Genomic DNA, 23,595 nt, shown 5'->3' with positions numbered 1-23,595 from the left:
CTTCTCCCCCCCATATATTTTTTTTTTTCTCTCTCTCTCTCTCTCTCTCTCTCTCTCTCTCTCTCTCTCTCTCTCTCTCTCTCTCTTTGAGATAGAATCTTACCATGCAACCCAAGCCAAACTCAAACTTTTCATCTTCCTGCCCCAAATTCCAGAGTGCTGGGATTACAGGTGTGCACTACCCAGGCCCTTGCTCTACTGTAGACATGGTTAGATGTGTTTAGATACACAGCACTTACCATGTGTTACAGATGCCTGCAGTGTTTGGTATAGTAACATGCTGTATGAGTTTGGTGCCTCGGAGCTATAGGGATATATCGTATGGCCCAAAGTCACCATATGATGCTTGCATAGTGAAAAAAATCACCTAATGACACATTTCTCAGAATGTGTCCCTGTCATTAAGCAATGCATGACTGTACATAATTTTTTATCAGAAAAAAAATCAGTGATTTTTAAAATGAACCTTTGGAACTCAAAGATTCTGGGGCGGTCCTTCTGGCAGCAGATGAAGTTGAGGAGAACTAGAAAGGGGCGCAGTTTCCAAGGTCCTGGGCTTCTCACACCTATTTCAAACAGAGCAACTCCACACTGTACTCATCGTGTTGGGTAAAAGGGTAGTGTGGGTTACTGGCAGCTAAGGCTTGACTGGCTCAAGTCCCTGAGCCTGTGCCTCCTCTCTCAGACCAAGAGGAGGGGCTCCGTCCTCCCTGGCTGGCTGTTAGGATTAGCACATTGAGAGTGTGCACGGCGTTCTTGTATGGTATGCAAGCATAAGAAGCAATTGAGTTAGGATTATGCTTTCTGTTTTATGCATTAGATTGTTTTCTCATGAAACAAAGTACACGCAAGAAAACATTTGGAAACCATAAATGAAAAGTCAACACACGCGTATCATAGAATTAATATGCATCTGCCCCAAATACTATAGTGGACTCTGGCCTGCTGTTTGAGTGTCTCTGAGGTGACCCTTGCTCCCAACTTGAAAAGGTGCTGGAGCGATGTGCCACATGGTGGGGTCCCAGGTCTAGAGTGGGACCCCCAATGTGTAGATGCTGAGCTGGGCAACTATTCTCTACAGAAGCCATCTCCCTGACCCTAGTATGGAGGACACAGGCTGTATGTAGCTCATGTTGCAGAATAGGAGGGAGCACAGGGAGAGGCTGCCCTGAGCCACTGGGTTTGGGGTCAGGAGAGCCCACCTTGGGCTGGGACTGGGGCTAAAGCCTCTTGGGAAGAGGCAGAAAGTAGAGGCTGGGTAAGGTCAAGGACAACTCAAAGCATGGGGGTTCTGCTGGTCATCATAATGCTTTCCAGTGGACACAGCTGAATAAATGTCCCTGCATCCTGAGTGGCTTCTCAAAGTGTCCTAGATATGGAAGAAGAGAAACTCCAAGGCTGTCCCTGCCCCAGTCACCTCTTTGTGGCTCACCCTCCTTCCCTCTCTTGGAATGGAGGATGAAGAGAGAGCATCAGGACTGGCAGAGGTGACAGCCGTGCATCCTCAGGTCAAGAAGCCATGGGGTCGAGTCTGGACCTCATGGTCTCTTCCTTCTAGGGCTTATCATGTTTACTAAAGTTCTTTATAAGAGCTGGTGAGATGGTCTCACCAGAGAAGCCCCAGGGAGCCACATCATATGGACACACACCTGCTAAAGAAAGAATCCATGCTATTCTTAAAACTGTGTCCTTAGAGACAAACTGTTCCATGTGGGGCTTAACTGGAGAGGCTGTGCTGCCTGCTGTGTATCTTAGGGAAAGGCTGCTGGGCCGGAGTAACATGAGCTCACTCTTATACTTCTTGGACCCTCACAGGCTTTTCAGGGCTGAGCTTGACCACCGTGCAGTTCTGCTGCTCTTGCTAAGCTTAGAACTGGCTTCCATACGCAGTTCTAAGACAGGCAACTCTGCTTTTGGTGACAGCCCCTCTACAGTGCTGGTCAGGTGGGACAATTGTCACCCTCCTTTGTGATTTGAGAGAAGATAGACTCTATCCTCAAGACAAAGTGCCCTTCCCTGGCCACCCATAGGCCTCGGTTTCCACAAGAGGGGCCCACTGCTCCCACCCCTTACCCCACTCACTGCCCTGTTGGTGTCCCATCCGTGCCGTCGTTGACTTCTCCCTTTGTCCCATCCTGTCACTGTACGTCCAAATCTGATGCAGTCTCTGCTCTGTGTTCCTTCTTCATGTCCCGCCTGGAACCTCTTGGCCCCTGTGGGGTTTCTCAGGTTTCTGCTGACAGCTGAGCTGTGTGAGCCTGACCCCCTTCTTTATATATACTGTGCCTGACCAGGCTGCAGCTTGGGAGGGAGGCCATCACAGAGGAGAGGAAAGGAGAGCAGGAGAGGAGCCGATGTAGTGGTTGACCATGAAGCTACACTGCTCAGCCATCTGTGAAGGTGGGCATTCATGTCCCCTGAGCACATAGGAGAAATGGCCAGTGAGGTATATTGCCCTGTGTGTGGAGGCCCTGGTTAGAGGGCATAGGCTTAGGCCTTGGCACACAGACACTCATTGGGTTATAAAATAGGAAGCCCAGGATCTGGCCTTGAGACTCACAAGGCATATCCAGTGCCTCTGGTGGCACAGGCCTACACCTGGGAGACCTAAGTCTCTCCTTCACTTCCCTCTGTGGCAGCAGGATGAAGCTCATTGTCTGTCCGGGACAATGTGAGCCTTTGAGGGGAGTCTTCTTGGAACCCTGGGCAGAAGAATGATCCGTGTCCCTGGGGCCTGTGTCTCCCCTCAGCACTCCAGTGCCTTCTGGGAGAACCTTTGCAGACCCCCACCCTTCTCAGGGCCTCAGTTTCTCCTCTCTCAGTGCGAGTGTCATCGAGGACCCGTACTCTTTTGTGAGCATGTCTTCAAGACTCCTGGCTCTGAGAGTTAAGTGGAGGAGAAGGCAGTCTACACTGTCCCCACCCCTTCCTGGGCTTTACAGCCAACACAGGGATGGTTCAATCCTTCAAAAGCTAGCTTAGGCCAACTGACAGGGCCACCAGGCTCAGGTCCTAGACTTCTGGGTGTGCCTCAGTTTCTCTGCCAGTGTAAAGGAGCTGAATAACATAGTTTCTGGGAAGTTGTGAGTGCAAGCAGGATTCCAAAGGTCATTTAGAGAATTGGCTCCCTGGCCTGACTTGATAGCCCCAAGATCATCTGATAATTTTGTTGGAAGTGGAGATAACTCCTCAGAGAGGACCTGACTCTATATTTTTGAAGCTGAGGCTAGAGCTCAGTGGCACAGTACTTGCCTGGCACTTATAAGGACCAGGGTTCCATAAGGAACAAAACCAGAAAGACAAGTTTCCCTAACGACAGGACACTTGGGAGTAGGGCCCTCTTAGCAGAGATGCATGGGGAGCCTAGGCCTCATCTCTAGGCCTGAGCACCCGACTGTCCTCCAAAAAGAACATCTAAGTGCCAGGACTGACTTCCCCATCAGAGTAAGGCATGGCAGACAACCCTGGTCCAAGGAAGGCTTGGCCTTGAACTTGGCTGTTAGATTGGTAGACCCAGGCAGAGGCATTTGAAGACCCAGAACCTGAGGCTGAGGGGCCTGTTCTTGCCAGGCCAGATGTTGCTGGTGGCTCTAACTCCTTGTCCTATTGGAAAGGACCACAGAGGATGACCCTGAGGCCATCCTCCTTCCAAACTCCCTGTCATTTCTCTGCTCCCTGCTGTTTTCACGCTGTGTCTTTTCCTGTCCCATCTCTTCTCCTTGTTTTTCCAGAAAAGAAAGTCCAGTTCCAGCGTTCAGTTAATGGTGAGTGTCTGCCGTCTCCCAAACGCCGGTAAATGCTGGGCCTCGGCCCCTTGCTCCTGCTTCCCTCCTGCAGGCTGCATGGGAACCCAGGGCGGGGAGAGAGTGTTCAGGGCATGCTTGGTACGTGTGCCTTGTGTGACAATATGTGTGTTGTGTGTGTGTTGTTTGCGTGTTTCTGTTGACACCTCCAATTCCATGGCCCAGACCAGCAGGCCAACAGCAGATCTGAGACCTTTCTCTGGTCCACAGGTGGATTTGAGCCCAGTCCCACCTCCAGCCCCTGGCTTCTTGCTTCTTCCCACCCCTCTGCTCTAGAGCTCATCTCAGGGTTTGGTTTGTGCCATTTGCTACCAGCGTGGGGCTTGGTTTGGCTAAAGCAGCTGGCATCATGGAAGCCCCCTTGAACTTGTGCAGGCTACAGCAGAGGAACCACAGCCCCACCTCTGCTTAGGATGCCAGGGATGACACGGTGTCCATGTCCCTCTTCTTCTGGTTCCATGGCTGTTTCAGTTGTGCGGTTTTTCTCCCCTCTGAAAAGCCCACCCTTTCTTATACTAGACCGGCCTTTCTCTGTCTTTCTTTCCTGCCAGTGTGTGTATTCTGTGGCTGCCATGGCGTCTCTCTGCTTTTTTCACAACCTTTCTTTGCCCCTCGAGCAGAAAGGACCCAGGAAACCCCTCTCGGCCCTTCTAGAGAGGTCAGGGATCTCCTCGCAGGTACTCCTTCATGCCAGCCCTGTCTCAGTCGCCTGCTTAGATGGGTTCCCTCAGGCTGAGGGTCCGGCAAGGTTTATAAGACCATCTGAACTACAGAGCCTGGAAGCCTCAGAAGCCCAGAGCGTCATCAAGCAGCGGGGCAGCGGGGCAGCTGTCCTGGCCCAGCCCATCCTGTCTGCAGGCCCTCTTCACCACCTCTCTCTTCTCTTTGGCAGGAATCTTCTGAGAGCACCAACACCACCATTGAGGATGAAGACACCAAAGGTAGGGAGGACTTGCTTCCTGTCTTTGCTGCCATACTTCCTGGTGCTAGCTGAGCAAGCGCCTCGTGGTGTTCCTGCCGTGGCAGCCTGGCTTTGGCGTCTAAGGAGCGGGACACACTGTGGGCATGGCTTCCCCAAGCTGTGTCCAGCACAGTGGGTATACAGAACAAAATCTTTTAGTTTAGTTTATGGATTTACTTCCTTGTGTATCAGAGAAAAATTTAACATAGTCATGCTGTAGATATAAAGTAGTGGCATGAATTTTCCTTTTGAAATTACTCATTTTAGTTTTTTTTAACTGACTTATTTTTAAAACATGAAGCAGTAAGAGTAAAGGAATAAAGAACAAAAATCCAGCAAGTTCAGTCAGAGGCATGGAAAGTCAAAACCAAAGACCAGCCACGCAGGGGTTCTGTGGATCGTGACCTAACTGTTCTCAAAAACACTCAAATAAGTGGCACATATTTGTAATGCAGCACACAAAAGGCCGAGGCAGGAAGATCACAAGCTTGGGGCCAGCCTGGACTACGGAGTGAGACCTTGTCTCAAATAAAGCAAAACGAAACCTGTGAGAAGGATGAGGGAACAGAGCTCTGTGATCAGGAGTCCTAGGACAAAGTGGCAAGAAGGGCCACCTTTGATTCTTGGACACTCACTAAGTCCATTGTCCATCTGGACCACATGCAGGCGTGTCCACCCTTCAGTCTGTACGCCACACGTGACCAAGGACAGCTATGAATGTAGCCAACACAAAATCATAAACTTACTTAAAACATGAGGGTTCTTGCTGGGTGTGGTGGCACATGCCTTTAATACCAGTACTTGGGAGGGAGAAACAAGCAGATCTTTGTGAGTTTGAGGTCAGCCTGGTCTACAAAGTGAGTTCCAGGTCAGCTGGGGCTACAGGGAGACCCTGTCTCAAAAAGACAAAAAACAAAAAACCATGAGGATTTAAAAAAAATTGTGACTCAGTTGCATACTTCTTGATCATGAAGTTTGTAGATGATAAGTGAAAGACTGACTAGAACTTCCCAAATCTCATAGGTCATCCTTTGATGACAGAGGATACCAACAGAGTTTGGGGAAATTGGCCCAAGGTAGGGAGGGATTTGAACCCGAGCTAGTGGCCATGACTTGAAACCTTAGGGAAGGTATATGTGAGTTCGAAGGAAGGGGTAAGAGTGAAGATTTTGTGCAGAAGACGCAGATCCTTGATGGTAAGCAAAGTCCTGTAGTTCCACCCACACAGGTGCCCTTTCTATTTCCCAGGCCAGGAAGACTAGCACTACTCAAGGGTCAACACACATGGGTCTGTGTACTGGGGAGGAGACCAGAGACACCTTGGGGGTCTCTGAAATATGGAAAAAGCCTCCTGACCTGGAGGAAACTGCTGTACCAGTTGAGACATTTTTTACAAATTTAGATATTTTGCCTTGAAAAGAATACAGTGGGGCTGGGGATATGGCTTTGTGGTAGAGCACTTGTCTAACATGCAGGAACCCCTAGGTTTGATCCCCAGCACAAAAAACAAGACAAAACAAAAAAACAGGTTGTGTTTCATAAATCATGATTTGGGGCAAAATTGCAATTTAGGCTTGTAGACAGTTTTCACATACCATGACCCCTCTTGACCTAGCGGGAACCTGGGAGAAGGTCCCAGTCTGCAGTCCCAGATTCTGGTCATTCTCAGATTAGTAGGGGCACTACTAATTAGGCACTAGTAAATTGGTGCTTTGTCATGAGTTATGACCCCAGGGACAACCTTGGCAAATTCATTCTCTTGGAGAATTGCCTGTTAAGGTCCAGTCAGCATTTGGTCTCACAAGTCCAACCTAATCGCATGCTCAGTCCTGCTCTGTAGATCCTATTCCATAGGTCTCTGGCAGACTAAGGCAAGTTGCTTTTAAGATACTCCCCATATCTGAGGCTCTTGGTCCCAATGGGAAGAGATGGGCTTTGGGATTTTGAGGTAACTAGATTTATTTTCTTCTTCTTGGCCTCAGAACAAACAAAAACTGGAGGTGATTTGGCTCTGTATTCCATTGGCTGGGTGACCTTGGACAACCTACTCAGCCTCTCTGAGCCTCAGTTTTCTTAATAATATACAGGCTATGATAATAGTACTGACTTCAGAGAGTACTGTGCAGATGAAATGACAGGCTGCACATAAACTACACACAGAACATTTGGCACATGGTAATTGTTTAAAGAAATCTTCATTTCTCTTTTTCCAATTGGAGTTCATGGTTGAATGTCAGGAAGCCCCATGACATTTCCTGGGAGCATCAATTTCACTCAAAGACTATTTTAAGACAAATATTTATATGTTAAACAGACTGAGAAATATTTGGAATAGAATGCAGAATGTGTATGCCCTGGAAATGTAAAATAGTGATGTTTCCCACCTAGATGGTGACTTTCAGCTATGCCCCAAGGTCCCATGTTTGACATTGGCCTTCTCTGCTTTAGGGGAGGGGGGATGGGGGGGACGGGGAGGGGGCGTAGTGGGCAGACGGTCTCAGGTTTTAGTCCACTTTTCCTTTTACAGTGAGGACAACGGGCCCATATGGGTTATTGCATTAGTTACTTTTCTCATTGTTGTGACAAAAGGTTTGACAAAAGCAACTTAAGGAAGGAAGGGTTCATTTGGCTCACAGTTTAAGAGTACAGTCCATCATGGTGGAAAGTCATAGTCTGAGGCAGCTGTCACATCACATCTTCAGTCAAGAAGCAGAGATGCATGCTGGTGCTCAGCTCGCTTCCTCCTTTTCAGTCAGCCTGGGACCCCACTCCATGGAATGATGTAATGCACATTCAGGGTCTTCTCTCTTCAGTTCAACTTTTCTGGAAACACTTTCACAGATATACTCAAGGGTGTATTTCCGTGGTGATTCTAAGTCCTATCCAGCTGACAATCAAGACTAACCACATAGCTATTAACTGCTTATCTGGAACCATGCTCCCTGCCTCTGAGTCCCTGAATACACAAAAGGCCCAGTGGCCATGTGTGCTAGAAGCACTTCCCTGTGTGGAGAGAGAAGAGCCCTTGTACCTCCCTCAGCCTCTTGGGCTCAAAGTTCCCTGGATACCCCAGCTGCTTCTTGGTGTTAACTTGCTAAGCCATCTTCTGAGAATAGCAGCTGACTGGGGTAGACTCTGACCCAAAAGTAAAGTTAATTGATTGGAAATATAACTTTTGGGGAACAACGTCCCTGGAAGGAAGGAAGGAAGGAAGGAAGGAAGGAAGGAAGGAAGGAAGGAAGGAAAGAAGGGAGGGAGGGAGGGAGGGAGAGAGGGAGGGAGAGAGGGAGAGAGGGAAGGAGACAAGTATTTCAGAGTACCTCTGGCTTTGTGCATAGCAGCTGTCCTCCATGGTGGCTCTGCCAGGCTCCCCATGTCCTTGCCTCTGTGAATAACCTATTCTCTCTCTAAGCCAGAGAGCTTCCCCCATAGCTAGCAGACACTGGGAAATGCCATTCAGGAATGCAGGTCTCAGCCAGTGCTGAGGTCTCAGTGTACTGTGTGATGGTAAGAGAGGTTCTTAACCTCTTCGGGCCTCAGTTTTTGTGTCTGGCCAGAGGGTCTCTACTGAGCAACTGCTACAAAGCTGATTGCACAGCAGAGAGGGCTACTAGAGTCATGGGAAGGGCCCCTATCAGAGCAGATGCCAAGTCTACCAAGCATCGGGCCCCAGGTCTTTTGTCTCAAAGAACAAAGCTAGGGATATTCCTGCTCACTAGGCTTTTGGAAAACTTGGTATGTCTGGAGTGCCCAAAAGCATAGCCTAGTCAGTCTCAGTCTGGAGTTGCATTCGTGGAGATAGTGTCCAGAACTAGGGAAGGGATAGAGCATGTCTCCAGACCTGATATTCCACCATCAGAGAGGTGTCCAGACAACTCAGAGAGCCTTGAGGACAGATGGCTAGATTCCAGTGGCCCTAGAAACAACATTCTGGAGGCCTGTCTCCTGAGGAGAGAAGCCTGGTCAAGGGAGAACAGAGGGACTGGATAACAGGTGCTTACCTCGGCACCTCTGGAAGGAGAAAGAAGAGCTACACGCAGGGACTTTCAGAGACAGACTTCAACCTGGCAGAGCATGAGCCCAGGGAGCACTGTCTAGAAGTGGTGAGTGCTGCAGCCCGAGACTCAGCAGAACTGAGCCCTGTGTATGACTTTCAGGAAGCATCCAGCCCTGGCTGCAGCCTTGAGGCAGGGCTCACACACGCTTCCACTTCCAAGTTTGCAGATGATAGGAACACAGCTGTCTCTCAGTGAACGCCAGGCCTTGTTCTGAATGCTGGAGCTCAGACACTCATTTACATCAATGAGTGGATATGAGGGGCCTGGAACAGCAGGTGCTCTTAATGAGGGCTGTACATGTGACAGCTCTTTCTACTAATCCTCAGAACAACTCTAGAATGTAGGTACAAGTGATATCTCCATAGCATAAGGAGAAACCGAGACACCCCCCCCCCATTGCAGCTGTGAGGGGGCAGAGCCAGAATCCCTACCTAGGGAGTTTGGCTCCAGAACCCAGGACCTGGACCACTTTGCCCCATTATCTATGATGGAAGCAAGAAGCATCCCACAGGAGGGAGGACACCAAGCAGAGGGTGACAGAAGGACATGCTAGAGGGTCTCAGTGCACACAAGGACTGTGGCTCAGCTCCCACGGCCTGTCAGAATGTGTGGATTTTCACTGCATCATTCCCTCTGATAACATGTGGGAATCAGCTAGTCTGAGGTCACTCCTGGCAGGGTCCATTTATCCCATTCTAAGTCCCTGCTTCTGTGATGGATGGCAGGGCTGACCAGGAGTGACTGTGAAGTGACTAGGAACATAGGTGACCAGGTGAAGGGCAATTCCAGAGAGAGGGCAAAGATGGCAGCCCAGACTCTGGTTTGGACCATGTACTCATTCATTCACTCACTCCACATGTGTGTGTTGCCTGTCCCTGGCAAGATTCCAGAGAGAGAGAGAGAGAGAGAGGCAGCCCAGACTCTGGTTTGGACCATGTACTCATTCATTCACTCACTCCACATGTGTGTGTTGCCTGTCCGAGAGAGAGAGAGAGAGAGAGAGAGAGAGAGAGAGAGAAAGACAGAGAAGAGACCAGAGTGATCAGTGGTGCTAAAGGTCTGAGGACAGACATTCCCAGTGCAGGTAATTCTACCCAGAGTCTGGGAGAAGTGCACTGTGAGCCAACACTGCCAAGCACGCACATATGCCAAGGGCTGTGCTAGGCACAGATATGGGGAGAGTGCAGTGGGTTCCAGTGCTGAAGGCTCTGGCTGGAGTCCCAGCCCTTCCAAAGTCAGTCATTTATTCTTTCTCATCTACCATTTGTGAGTTGTGATATGGGAGTGAAGCTCTGTCTCTGGGCTTTGACACTACACAGGCTAAGCCCGGCCAAGGCTTAGTCAGTACTGCAGCCTGAGGGACCAGGCCAGTTCCAGACTTCAAGGAAGCTCCTATCAAACCTCTGTGACCTGGCATCAAGTGCAGGAACAGGCAGTGCGCCAGCAGCTGTATGGGAATTAACATTATGAGATCATGGGGACTGGAGAGTTGACTCAGTGGTTAAGAGCACTGGCTGCTGTTGCAGAGGACCCCGGTTCAATTCTCAGCACCTCCCATAGTGGCTAACAACTGTACATAACTTCAATTCCAGGGGATCCAACGCCCTCTTCTGATCTCCACAGGCATTACACAGGTGCACTTATACATAGGCAGGCAATACAGTCATGCACATTAAATAAAAATCATAAATAAAATTAAAAAACAAAAACAACAAAAAATTATGAGAACGTGGGGTGAGATCATATGGGCTGAAGCACCAGAGTCCCATGGAAAAGTCCCTGGGCTGTCAGCCAGACTGCATCTGTATGTTCCAGTCATACGGACAGTCATAAGCCCTCATTGGACCTCAGTTTCCTCAGAAAGGAGTTTGGGTTTCTGGCCTGTAGTAGCTCTTCCAGCCTGGATGTCCTGAGATTCCATCTCCCCTGGGTCTGAGGTGAGTGCCCAGGGGTAGCTTAGGCAGCTGGCAAGGAAAGAGGTGAGGCAGGGCCCTCCTGGCTTCTATACTGGGAGGTGCTGAGGCCTGCTGAGCATACTTTCCAACCAGTATGGCCTCTCCCTTACCAAGGATTGTTCCTATGCACTACTGAGTGGCCTGGTTGAAGGGAAGCTAGAACAAGAGTGGGGAGGGAAGGAGGACCTGCCCTGGGGAAACTGAGGGAGACTTCCGTTAGGCTCTGCTGAGGTCCAGGACACCAGGCTGTAGATTTCTTCATTACTGAGGATCAGCCATCTCATAGTACTTGGGGCTCACTGGTCTTGCCCACTTGCCAGGGGTCTGGGAGAAACAGATTAGGCAAACCTGGAGGTGGGGCTTCAGGATGTGGCAGTGCTTACCATGAGCACCTGCTGTGGACCAGGCTTCTGACAAGGTATCATGCTCATCACATCAACCTATCTGAAGATCAACTCTGAGGGGACTCTGTTGTCTCCATCTGGCAAGTCAGCTGGTCTTGTGGCCCTCAGCTACATAGCTCAGAAGGACCTGGGCTGGGGTTTAGACAAAGATCTGTCTAGAATTGGAACCTGGATCCTTTTCCACTACTGTCTGGATTTGAATAGATCCCATTTCACAGATGGGAATACAGAGTCTCAGACCATCACACATCTAATAAGAAGGGTGGCATCTAATTCTGCCAGAAAACAAGCTTCTTGTGGTGTTTCAGTGGTAGACAGGGAGAAGAAAAAGGGATTCATTGATCCTAGAAAGCGCTAGACAACTTTGCCTGACTCCTGTAATCACCCAAATTGAACAAAAACTCACCCAGACACAGGAATGAGCATGCTCTAAGTTCTTCCTTAATGGCCCAGATTTGGCCCTGGGGATCTCTGGGGCACAGTGGGTGGCCATGCCTAGGTTCAAGCAAGACCTAGAGTCAGCGTGCCCACATGGTTTCTGGGGCCAAGGTGGCCAGTTGAGGCTCTGCCTCTGCCTCTTCCTCTAGCTGAGGAAACTTTCATTTCTTTCCCCCTCTGGGCCTCAGTTTCTTCTGTGAAATGGGGATAACATCTTTCTTTCTCAGGGACAACAAAAGGATGGGTGAGATCATCTGTACAAGATGTCAGGTCCCAACAGAGTGTGCCTGGCATGTGCCTGCTCTTCATGACTATCACTGTTGTTATTTCTGTGTCCCCTCCTACCTTCCAGTGCGCAAACAGGAAATTATAAAAGTGACAGAGCAGCTGATTGAAGCCATAAGCAATGGAGATTTTGAGTCCTACACGTGAGTCAGCCAGGCTCATTCTGCATGTCCTGCCTGGATTGGGTGTTGATGCTCACCGTGGGGTCCTCCTCACTCACGCTGCATGTGCTGTGAATGACACGGAACCCCTGTGCTTTCTGATCTGCACTCAGCCTGGGGCTTCTGCCGAGCTTCCTGCTCCTCCTTCTGCCAGCTTGATCCCAGGAGGAGCTCGGTAAGGCTGCTTTGTCCCCTCAAAGAAAGATGGGGCAGTTTGTACCCCAGTGTGGGAAGGAGAGGCTAGAGGAAGGCCCTCCTCCATCCTGCCAGGTGGGTCTGGGTCCTCACCCTGGATCTCTGCAGGCCTCTGACCTCAGCTGAGTAGGCGCAGGAAAGGACCCAGAAGGTGTGCACCTTCAGTGAGCAAGAGTGCCTCAAAGCGGAAGCTTAAAGCCTCTGAGAAGCAAGGCAGCAGTCACACAAATAGCATAGAAGAAAGCAGGTGCCTTGAGACATCCTGTGCCTGCCCTGAGGGAAGCCTGTGAGTACAGGCTGAGCTGCAAGCGCCCCCTGGTGGTCCCTTGCACCTTTCCTTATCTGGCCCTGAAGCAGTCTCCAGCCTGCCCCAGAGAGAATGGATGTTCTGGGCACAGGCTTTAACATTTTGACCAGTGCTGATGAGGTCTGAACCTGGCAATCCCACACATGGTTTTTGGTTGGCAAAAGCTTCCAGTGAGACAGAGTGACCCTTGCCTGCTTGGTTAATGTGAGATAGGAATAGCCTGACTGGGACATGCTCTTGGGGCAGCCTGTTCCTGGTTCCTGGTTCTTGTGCCTGGAGCTGCAGTGTGCATTCTAACCAAAGGAGCAATTCAACAGCAGTGTTTGGAGATGGCCTGGAAAGTCACTAGCTCTCTCTGGAGGAACAAGGTGCTTGGGATGTGCATGTGTGAACCTGAGACCAGCATGTAATGTTCATATGCTTGTGCATAACTTGTACACATGCACGCATTTGTAAGTATATGCACAAGGAATGTGCACAGGTATGTGTACAAGAGTGTGCCAGAATGCTGCATGGAAGTATGAAGCAGACCATGTCACGAGTCTCACTTTAAACCCTAGAAGAATTAAGTTGGGATGATATATCAGGCCAGTGACCCTGGAAAGTCACAGTCAGGGGATGAGAAGAAGTGAGGTAGCCTTTCTGGGTGTTGAGGGAACTCCCTCCCACTTCTATGTTGTTAATTTCTCTGATATTTTCAGCCTGCTGTAGGGTCTGTGGTGCCCTGGAATCTGCCCTGTATATTCCTGAGTCAGCCCCTTCACCTCTATGAGCCTCAGTTTCTCCATATGGACAATACACTTGGAGCCAATGGTCTTCAAGTCCTTTTACTCTAGGAGGCAGGAATCCCAGACATCTTCTAACTGGGGGTTCTACAGTGTGTGTGTGTCGGGGGGGTGCTCTATCTCCCACATACTTGGCACTCAGATCCCCACCCTTGGAAGATCCTGGAGCTGGAAGGGTCCTGGGAACTCCATGTAGTCTGAACATAGCTGGAACCTGTGGCTTAATCCAGCTATAGAACTTAAGGTCCTATGTGGAGAACAGAGTTATATGGGGTCAATTACAAGGGCTTTGTCCAGCTCAGACAAGACTTGGACTGACTTCCTCTTCAGAGATTTCCAGTTTCAGCCTGGACTGGGAGTTTGGCCTGTCCAGGGGCACTTCCTGTTCTTCTCTTTCTTGCTATGGTCACAGGGATCTGTGCTGTACCACGAAAGACCCTACAAATGTGGTCATGAGGAGGTCATTTATTCCCTTCCCTGCTTGACAGTCACCTGACAGTTATCCCAGAAGACTGACACCTGGAAGGGGGCAGTCAGCTAAAAGCACACAGCCTCCTTTTGCTGAGCAACCCCCACACCCCTGCCACATCCTACATTCCTCCCTCTTGAACCATGTCACGAGTCTCACTTTTAGCCCTAGAAGAATTAAGTTGGGATGATATATCAGGCTAGTGACCCCAGAAAGTCACAATCAGGAAATGAGAAGAAGTGAGGTAGCCTTTCTGGGTGTTTTAAGGTTGTTTTTTTTTTTTTTTTTTATCATTTACAGAAGAGGAAATAGTGTTGCTCCAGCTATAGGGCACTTTTGTTCAAATTAGCAAAACACAGGGGCTGGAGAGACGGCTCAGAAGTTAAAAGTACTTGCTGATGTTGAAGAGGACCTGGGTTCAGTTGCCTGCATCCATATGGCAGCTCACAGCCATCTATAACTCCAGTTCTAGGGGATCTAACACCTTCTTCTGGTATCTGCAGGCACTGCACACACATGGTGCATATACATACATGCAAGCAAAACACATAAAATAAAAATAAATCTTGGGGATGGAAAGATGACTCAGTGGCTAAGAGCACTGGCTTCTCTTGCAGAGGACCCAGGTTTTGCTCCCAGCACCCATGTGGCAGCTAACAACCATCTGTAACTTCAGTTCTAGCGGATCCGACACTCTTCTGACTTCCATGGGCATTGTGTCATGACATGGGTGCACTTACATACATGCAGGAAATACACATAAAATAATACAAACAACACATAGAATATTAAAAATAAATAAATAAATAATCTTACAAATTAACAAAATGCCCCCTCCAGGTACACACCTGACTTGTTATGTAAAGGAAAAGGCACTTTAATCCATGTCCCATGAGACAAATTAGGGAAAGCCCCTTTGGGTCACTGCTGGTACAGTAAGGACAGGAAAGAGCGGACTGCGCAGCATGACCCTCCCATATCCATTCCCGGTACTCTTGCTTCAAGAGTGCCCAACACATGTGCTCAACACACATGCATAAGATCTCATTACCAGTCATTGGCAAAGCCAAGACCTGAACCTGGGCTTCCTGATGTATATGGCACCCACCAGTCAGCCCTGTCCCACACCTGACAGTGCGTAAGCCCCTCTTCTGTCAATCCCTCAAGGAAAGCATGGTATTCCCAAGGGGGCAGCAAGAAGCCATGGCCCCAACCCTCTCTTTCCTCTGTCCTCCTTCCCCCAGGAAGATGTGCGACCCTGGAATGACAGCCTTTGAACCCGAGGCCCTGGGGAACCTGGTTGAGGGCCTGGACTTCCATCGATTCTATTTTGAAAACCGTGAGCAATCCCTTCTCTCTGGGGTGCCTGTTGTCTGCTCTCCCTCCATGTCCTTCCGGATGGCACAGCAGGGTGACGGGCAGGGCCCCAGGGGCAGCTCAGGAGCCAGCGAAGAGGAAGATCCCGTGTGGACAGGGGTTGGTACCTTCTTGGTTCCCTCTCCATTGACTGCCAGCCGTCCCACCTGTGCCTGAGGATGGGGCAAGGGGTGGGTCCCCAGAGACCAAGGACATGCGTGACAAGGCCTCCTAGCCCTCTCCTGCTCTCTACCCGGGGAGGGTTGCAGGGAGGGCCTTTGTTCCTATTTATAGGCAAGGGAGCCTTCACTAGGCCACACCCAAAGCCTACAGTCATCTGGATGCCTGGGGCCTCCCAGCTTCCCGGCCCACAATGGCTCCTGGGTTTTGAGACACATAACCCCTGTAGGTAGGCAGTTTTAGAAAGAGGGAGGGCTGAGGGAGTTCACACTGCTGTGCCCTGCCTGTCTGTCCAGGTCTCTGTCCTGCATGTCTCTTCTTCCTAGACCTCTCCTCTGTGGGAGAGACCTCAACAGCTTCGCAGTCAGGGTGGGCTGGACGCTGAAGCTGGGTCTGAGCTAGTGAGCTTTCTGCCTATCTGCGTCTTACTCAGGCCATGGGTCAGACAGGAACCCAGTCAAGGACACAGATTAGGATGTGGAGGAAGGACCCCAGAGATGATATATCCAGAGTCCCCCAGATGAAGGGCACATATCACACACATGATTTCAGGTGTTTATAGGCACTAAGTAAAACATTGGCTCATACAGGGAGAAAGCCTGGCCAATTCTTTTTTAATGCTCTGGCTTATAGACAGTGCTAGTCTATTTTTCACACCTCTCTGACTTTCTAATTTCCCTCTTTCAAAGAACAGCAGGTCTCAGGTCCAGATCCCTTGCGTGGAGCAAGAATGACCTCTTTTTGTCCCTGGAAAGGTTACTGTTCCATGCTTATTCTGTGCTGCTGATTGTGTCAGGAAGTTTTCTTTTAAAATAAACATATTCGTACAGGTAATCAATCAGGGAAATCATTTCATGAAATGAGTATAGGTGGAACTTGCATATGGTAAAAAGAAACAAACGCAAAACAAAACAAAAACCCCCACGAGTGGCCCTGCCGTGACTTAGTCCAATTCTGTCATTCAGAAGGGGAAACCGAGGCCCAGGGAGGGGAAGTGACTTGTCCAAATGTATCCAGACAGCCAGGGGCTGACCCAACTCTGTCTCAATGCCAGCCTGTCCTGTGCTGGTAGGATCCATTCTGTCTGCCTATGCCTAGCCTCCCACCTCTTGGCTTTCTGGGTATTTTATGGAATACAGAGATGCCAAGTGCTCTCATGCCTCAAAAAAAAAAAAAAAAATCTGTGAAAGAAGCTGTGTCTTCTTAAAGAACCAGACCCCAAAGCCAGACGTGGTGATGCGTGCTTTTAATCCCAGCACTTGGAAGCAGAGGCAGGCGGATCTCTGTGAATTCAAGGCCAGCCTGGTCTACATAGCAAGTTCCAGGCCAGCTGGGGCGACAGGGAGCTCTCTGGACACCTAGGCTCTGTCATGGATAGGATCAAGGAGTTGTCATTACACCTCCGTCCTCTGGGGGCACTGGTTCCCTGCTACAATAGTCTCCACAGAGTTGGGCGGAGACCAGGCTATGCTGGACTCTGAAGGTGCTGGGTTCACCAAGGGTTTAAACACAGAGAGAAGCCCATGCCCCTGGCCTACCTCATGCATCAGGTACCATCTCAGCACTGACCCTGGACTCAGGGTCACCTCTATGGCAGAACCCACAGGAGTGTGGCCCAGCATAATCATTCACTCCTGGCAAAACCACCTCCCCTCTGCCTGCCTTTTCCTGCCCAGTGCCTGGTCCTGTCTCCCACCCTATCCACGAAGGATACCCTGAAAGCTGCTAATCTGTCCAGGTGACATGTTAGGATAGAATCCTGGGATCCCAGGCCTGACCAACAGTGGTGAGGCTTATCTCTCCCACCAATGCTAAGCTCTTCATCCCTCAGGAATGGCCCTGGATTGTCCAAATCTAATTCCATGACTTCTTTTAGGTTCTACTGAGCTTCATTCAGAAATTAACACAACTCGGCCAAATCAGATTCTGGACTCTGTTTCCATACCTATTAATGGACACATCTCAGGCCCAGGCATTGTTATCAGTGATATTTAGGAAAGCCTCTTGCATTTTGAAGAAGGGGGCGTTTTGATGACCTTTGGCCTCCGAGATTACTCCCAAGCTTATGACACTAAAAGTCTACATTCTCTATGTCTGAGAAATCAGAATTCTTTCTGTCTGAGACTCTTGATTCTGGTCGTTTATCGAAAGTCTGGGCATACCATGATTATAACACTAGAGAATGGGTGCCACTGGGAGATTTCTGTAGTCCAGAAAGAAAAAAAAAAAGATAATTTATGCTTGGCATGGTGGCGCACACCTTTATTACCAGCACAGGCAGGTGGATCTCTGTGAGTTCAAGACCAGCCTGATCTACACGGCGAGTTCCAGGTTAGCTGGGTCTACAGGGAGACCCTGTGTCAAAACAAACAAAGAAACAAACAAAAAGACAATTTATGCTTTTCAGGAGATAACTTACAAATTTGGCTGGACAACAGAATCAGAGGCTGGGGACAAGGAAGGAAGATTATCGTTAAATGTTCTCAAACTGGAGTATCTTAGGAAGGATTGAAGACTCCATATTATAAGCTGGCTGTCCACATGATTGGGGCCAATATTTGGGATACTCTAGGGAAAGATGAAGGATTCTTGTTAAGGGTGAAAACCTGATGGTCTCTGTCCACACTTGGGTCATTGTCTTTCTGTGTTTTTGTTTCCCATCTTGATGAAAACTTGAGAGTTTCTAGAATACTATGATAATGAAAATAATGGTGGTAGGGTTTACCATCATTCAAGGGAGCCAGTTTCAGGCACTTTAATCAGTGTAATCATGACAGCATGATTACAAGATTTACATGTTTCTCTAGCTCCATGACCTCACTCAATGATGCCAGACACAACCCTTATAATTTGAAGGTTTTAAGATTCTGAAATTTCAAATTTCCCCATTTCTATAATTCAGTATATCAGCAATAGAGCTAGTGAGCAGGGACTCCCACTTACTTACATGGTAACCCAGAGGAGCTGCATGCAGGGTGCCCTCTATTTATCACAGTTCCCAGCATTCCCTACTGTCCCCTGATGCAGAGGCAGAGGCTCTGTTGTCATCTAGCATCTTATCCCTGTATCAGCCCCATTATTTAAGTGCTGACCTGGTCTCTATAGGGACCTGGGCTCCAGGCAGATCAACTCCATCGGCTTGCCAAATCATCAGGGCTCCACACTTTTGTGTCTACAAGATACTGGTTCTAAAATTCCACATCACCCATGTCTGAAGTCCATTGTCCCTACTACCTCTGCTGCCTAGCAGCTCGGCCCTGATTCTCAGGTAGCTGAGCCCTGTCCCAGAGATGCCTTTGCTACATATGAGTCAGGCAGAGGTGCCTCCCTTCAGAGGGCAGCCAGGAGCTGAGAGAGTGAAGGAATGAAGCAGGAGATCGTCCAGTTGTATCTCGTCAGCCTTTCCCATCCCTGCCTCCAGTGTGGTCCAGGAACAGCAAGCCCGTGCACACCACCATCCTGAATCCCCACATCCATCTGATGGGCGATGAGTCGGCCTGCATTGCCTATATCCGCATCACGCAGTACCTGGATGCAGGTGGCATTCCCCGCACAGCCCAGTCAGAGGAGACCCGTGTGTGGCATCGCCGGGATGGCAAATGGCAAATTGTCCACTTCCACAGATCTGGGGCACCGTCCGTCCTGCCTCAGTAAGAATCCTTCCTTTCTGCAGCTTAGGGGGAATGAAGGGTGCTGGCCTGCTGGGGTGGGGCACACCCAGGGGAGTGGGCTGTGGCCTTCTGCCTCTGAAAGGTTACAGAGAGGGTAAGAAGACTCCAGAGAGCAGATTCTGGGTCTGCGGATCCTGGGGGGAGCTAGGGCGGGAACCCTGGGAGGTCATGTTAACTATATCTAAGCTGATGGGCTGCTGTCCTGAGAAACAGCATATGCCACCGTGTGTATTGTGTCTTGCAGCTGAAGGACCAGGCCAAGTCGCTGCGTTGCTGCATCGCAGAGATCCACTTTCATTTGTGGAACGTGGCTGCTGGTTCTCTCTTGGATTTTGCTGGAATTCTTCCCATATTACATCACCCTACCACTGTCACCTCTGTACCGGCATCAAGAAAATCTGCTTGTTCATAAAAGCCATCACAACATCAGATCAAATGGCCAGCTCTCCCCACCTCCGCTTCTCACTCTCATTTTCTTCCTGCCAGTGGGGACCTTTCTCAGGCTTGGGTACCCAGAGTGCTGGCCCCAGGAACCCCCCCAACCTCCACCCACTGTTGTTGGTCTAGTCTGGCCTTGGCTGTGTGTGAGAGGGTCCCAGCTGTGCATTCACCAGGCGCTGAGGAGGCTGAGTGTGGCGAGGGACCCTCTCTCCAATCACACTTCTTCTGGGGTCCCCACAGACCAGTGGGAGAAGGTAAGAGAGGAGCCGACGGGGGAACCCCTGCCTTGAACTGCTGCCCTCATCTGCTCCCCCTTCTGTGCTGACCTCAGGGTGGTCAGACCAACCGGTGTAGGGAGCTCCACCCCTCAGGTGCCCCCACTTGCTGCCTCCATCCTGTGAAGTTTGACTCCAGCATTACCCTGCCTACTCTGCCCTCCACTGTCCTTGGAGAATTCCAGCCTCATCCGTCTGAGAGATCTGATTGGGTTTCAGGGGCAAAGCAAGCAACATTTAAGTATCACTTCTACTTGGACGCATGCCTTTTTACAGCCAAACTTCTGTGTGTTTCGTAAATGGATTTTGCGTTAATGGATATTTATGTAATAATTAGACCTCTCAGATATTTGTGAGGAAGAGCTGGGTTGGGTTGGGAAGAGGGGCGAGGGTGAGTTTTTACTCTTTTCTAGATTATTTTTTCTGGTCCTTTCTGAGGTGGCCGCAGTCCCAGGGAGCCATAGCCTCTCTCCATTCTGGTCCCCAAGGTGAGATGACACAAGATGCCTTCCAGGGACAATGTGACTAAGACACAGCAAGACAGGGCCATAGGGATAGAAATGTCTGGACTTAGCTTCTCTCTTACACTGGGGTCCTTCCACTGCGATTCCTAGAAGTTTCTTCCCTACATCTTTGTGCCATACTCCTGCCCCCCACCCCCAAACTTTCAGAGAGCACACGTTCTCAATGTTTGGCCAAAACAGAGTACTAGAAACTTCTTTTCCCATTTCATGCTGAGCCTCTGGCTGGCTGACAACCCCCACCTTCTCTCTTTCTCTTCTTCTCTCTCCCTCCCCACCCCCTCTTTCCAGGATTGGTTCTGATGTGGAATGCCATGGCTTGTCCACTGGGATCCTGTCTGCACTGTTTTCTTTGCATGACTTTATATGCAGTATGTTGAAAAAAAAAAAAAAAACACTCAGCAAAAGCAAAATCAAACTACATGTTTTGGACAAAAAATAACAACACTAGAGGTTGTATTCTTAGTGTCTGACTCAGAATTATGTCGCAGCCTCTCTGTGCTTTTGGCCTCTTATGGCCTTGTTTTTCCAGCATGAGACAGTGTCCCCTCTGGAGGGTTCTAGGGGAGGAAGAGTCATGTGTCCAGGATTTGGAGGAGGCTCTGGTTTCCTCAGCCTTTCTGAGGGTTAGCTGGAGTGGAAATGGAAGGGATGTTTAATTCAAAACTTTCTGGTGTCCCTCTCCTTACATATTGGGAACTGTGTTTGGCTCTTCTCTCAAGTCCTGCCACTGAGGGACAAGTGCAGGCCAGGAGTGGCTCTGTTGTCCAAGCTACTCCATTATTGTCCTCTGCCCTTGGCAGAGATGCTGCTACCCAGGCCCAAGGTTGGGCTCTTGGTCTGCCCCAGGTCCAGGGTTCTTCGTAAGGCCTAGCGATCTCACTGTCCCATGGCTATCCCCAGCCAAAGGTGAGGGAGGCCATTACCAAGCAAAGTCTGGTTCCCACTTCAAGCCTCAGTTTCTACATTAGTGTTCCTACACAGGCTGATCGGGGATCAAACAGATGGTGACATGAAGCCAGCCTCACCTACGGGAGCTTGCTGGGTGTTTCTGGCTGGCCTTCTGTGTGGCTGGCCAGTCCCCATCCTCTCCCTACTTACTTCTGGTTTCCCTCTTTGGTGCCTGTCTGTTGCTTATCAGCAGTGGACTGCAGGGGAAGGAAGTGGTTGGGAGTTAGCAGGCTTCAATTCTAGGCTGTGACCAGACTTGCTGTGTGACCTTGGGTGAGTCCTATCCCCTCTCGGGGCCTTGATGTTCCCCACCAGAGGACGCCCATGCCCTGCCTTCCATTGGTTGACATGCCTCCTGTCCACTGTGTACCTCACCACACATGGAAGAAGTGGAGGCAGGTCCCTACCCCAGTCTGAGAAGGCCTCCACTACAGAGGCCACTCCTGTGGGTGGGTAGCCATCTAGTATAAACCTCAGGACACTAGCATGGCCCTGAGGTAACAGGCAGGGGAACGGCAGAAAAACTGCCTAGAGCCCACCCTCACCAGGTAAGCTCCTTGTTCCTCTCAAATACCCTCTAAATTTAAAAAAAAAAAAAAAAAAAAAAAAAAAAAAAAGCCAAGGCTCTGGCATGCAAACACATTTACAAGAAAGCTTCTCTGGGTTTATGCCACCTTAGCTCAAATCCTGCCCCGGGGCCTCCAGGCTCCCTTCAAAGGGAGACTCCTGGGGAATGTGCTCACCAGGCTCCCCATGCTGGTTTCTTTGTTCTCTTTGTTTAGAGTTTTGTTTCACCCTACATTGCCTGATGTAGGTGTACTTATACACATGCAGGCAATACACTCACACACATCAAATAAAAATAATAAATAAAATATATAAAAAAGAATTGTATGGGCTGGGTGTAGTGGTGCACACCTTTAATCCCAGCACTCGGGAGGCAGAGGCAGGTGGATCTCTGTGAGTTCAAGGCCAGCCTGGTCTACATAGTGAGTTCCAGGACAGCTGGGGCTACAGAGAGACCCTGTTTCAAAAAGACCAAAAAAAAAATTGTATGTGATTCATTGAAATAAAATAAATACTGAAATGAAATTAAATATGAGCCTTATTTTTCCAACCACACACACCAAAAGAATACAACAAAATTGTAACAAATCTTAAAAAATAGCTAAGTAGAAAACAGGTCATTGGGAATCTCCTCCTATCCCTTCTTCATTCCTCCTTCTCCTCTTTCTTCCTGTTCTCCTCTCTTCTTCCTCCCCCTCTCCCTCCTCCTCTCCCTCCTTCCTTCTCTTCCTCCTCCTCCACTTCCTCCTCCTCCTTCTCCTCCTCCTCCTCCTCCACTTTCTCCTCCTTCTCCTTCTTCTCCTTCTCCTCCTTCTCCTCCTTCTCCCTCCTCCTCCTCCTCCACCAACTCCTCCTCCTTCTACAATATGTGGCTGTGAACTTGAATGACCACTGCTCAAACTCTGCTACTTGGGGGGTGGGGGGAGAAGGGACGTCTGTTTTATCCTTGTGTTTTCAGTGCAATAAATAGCTACATATTTCTGTGACTCCTCGTCTTCCTGCCTTGGTCAAGCATGGGGCCCTGGGCAATGTTTTCTGTTCTAGATTTCCCCTGTTGCAAAATGAAAGTCCCAATCTTCATTCTGATTGGAACAACTTGGTTCATATACTCTGGGTTGAGCCAATCATTATGAGATGATGTCTAGACCACATGCTGCACACTTAAAGCCAGGGATGGAGTCTGCTTCCTCTCAGCATTTGAGGTACCCTTAATGAGAACAAGGGACTGAATATGGATTGCCACAAGCAAGCAAGAACTAAGATCACTCTCAGAATCCTCCAGGTCAAGGTTTGTCTTCTTCTAGGCCTCAGTTTCCCCTGGACAATGAGAAGGTTTCGGCAGAAGAAGTCCTCCCTACCCATTCTCTTCCCTCAGCATAACCTCAGACAAGTCCTGGGCTTACCATATGGTAAATGGGCCAAGGGGAGGCAGGTCTCTTGACTACAATTATGTGTGGGTCCAGGGCCCGGGGAGGGGCCGTGGGCCTAAGCAGCAGGAGAGGTGCTGTGGACTGTCCACATCACCCACCTCTGACCTAGAACAGTGTGATAACACAGCCATGATGTCTTCCCTCTACCCACAGCAGCGTGGCTAGCTGTCCTGGGTGCTGACATGAGATTTTTGATGCTAAAATTAAGATAGTCTCAGGTAAACCAGATGAGTTGGGTTAGCCTACGCCACCTCTGGATTTCATAGGGCCAAGGGAATGTGTCCTTGTGGGGGGACCCCAGAGTCCCTGCATAAGCTGCTTTCCAGGTCTGTCCTTGATGCTGGTGTGTGGGGTGGCCAAAGGGGGTATCTACCAGAAGTAT

General features: G+C 49.5%; 1 protein-coding gene across 1 annotated transcript in view; it reads left to right on the top strand.

Moving 5' to 3' along the window:
- Positions 1–21,845, top strand: part of Camk2a (calcium/calmodulin dependent protein kinase II alpha) — a 63,748-nt gene extending 41,903 nt beyond the window's left edge. Inside the window, exons 14-18 of the mRNA XM_008849386.3 lie at positions 4,696–4,744; positions 11,972–12,047; positions 15,066–15,160; positions 18,779–19,007; positions 19,273–21,845. Of these exons, the coding sequence (XP_008847608.1) occupies positions 4,696–4,744; positions 11,972–12,047; positions 15,066–15,160; positions 18,779–19,007; positions 19,273–19,276 (453 nt within the window). The 3' untranslated portion in view covers positions 19,277–21,845. The remainder of the gene's footprint in view (positions 1–4,695; positions 4,745–11,971; positions 12,048–15,065; positions 15,161–18,778; positions 19,008–19,272) is intronic.
- Positions 21,846–23,595: the final 1,750 nt, after the last annotated feature.

This window comes from Nannospalax galili, unplaced genomic scaffold, assembly GCF_000622305.1.
Source record: "Nannospalax galili isolate Female #2095 unplaced genomic scaffold, S.galili_v1.0 scaffold704, whole genome shotgun sequence".
NCBI lineage: Eukaryota > Metazoa > Chordata > Mammalia > Rodentia > Spalacidae > Nannospalax > Nannospalax galili.
Note: the sequence above shows the minus strand (reverse complement) of the source record. Positions and strands in the feature narration are given on the sequence as shown.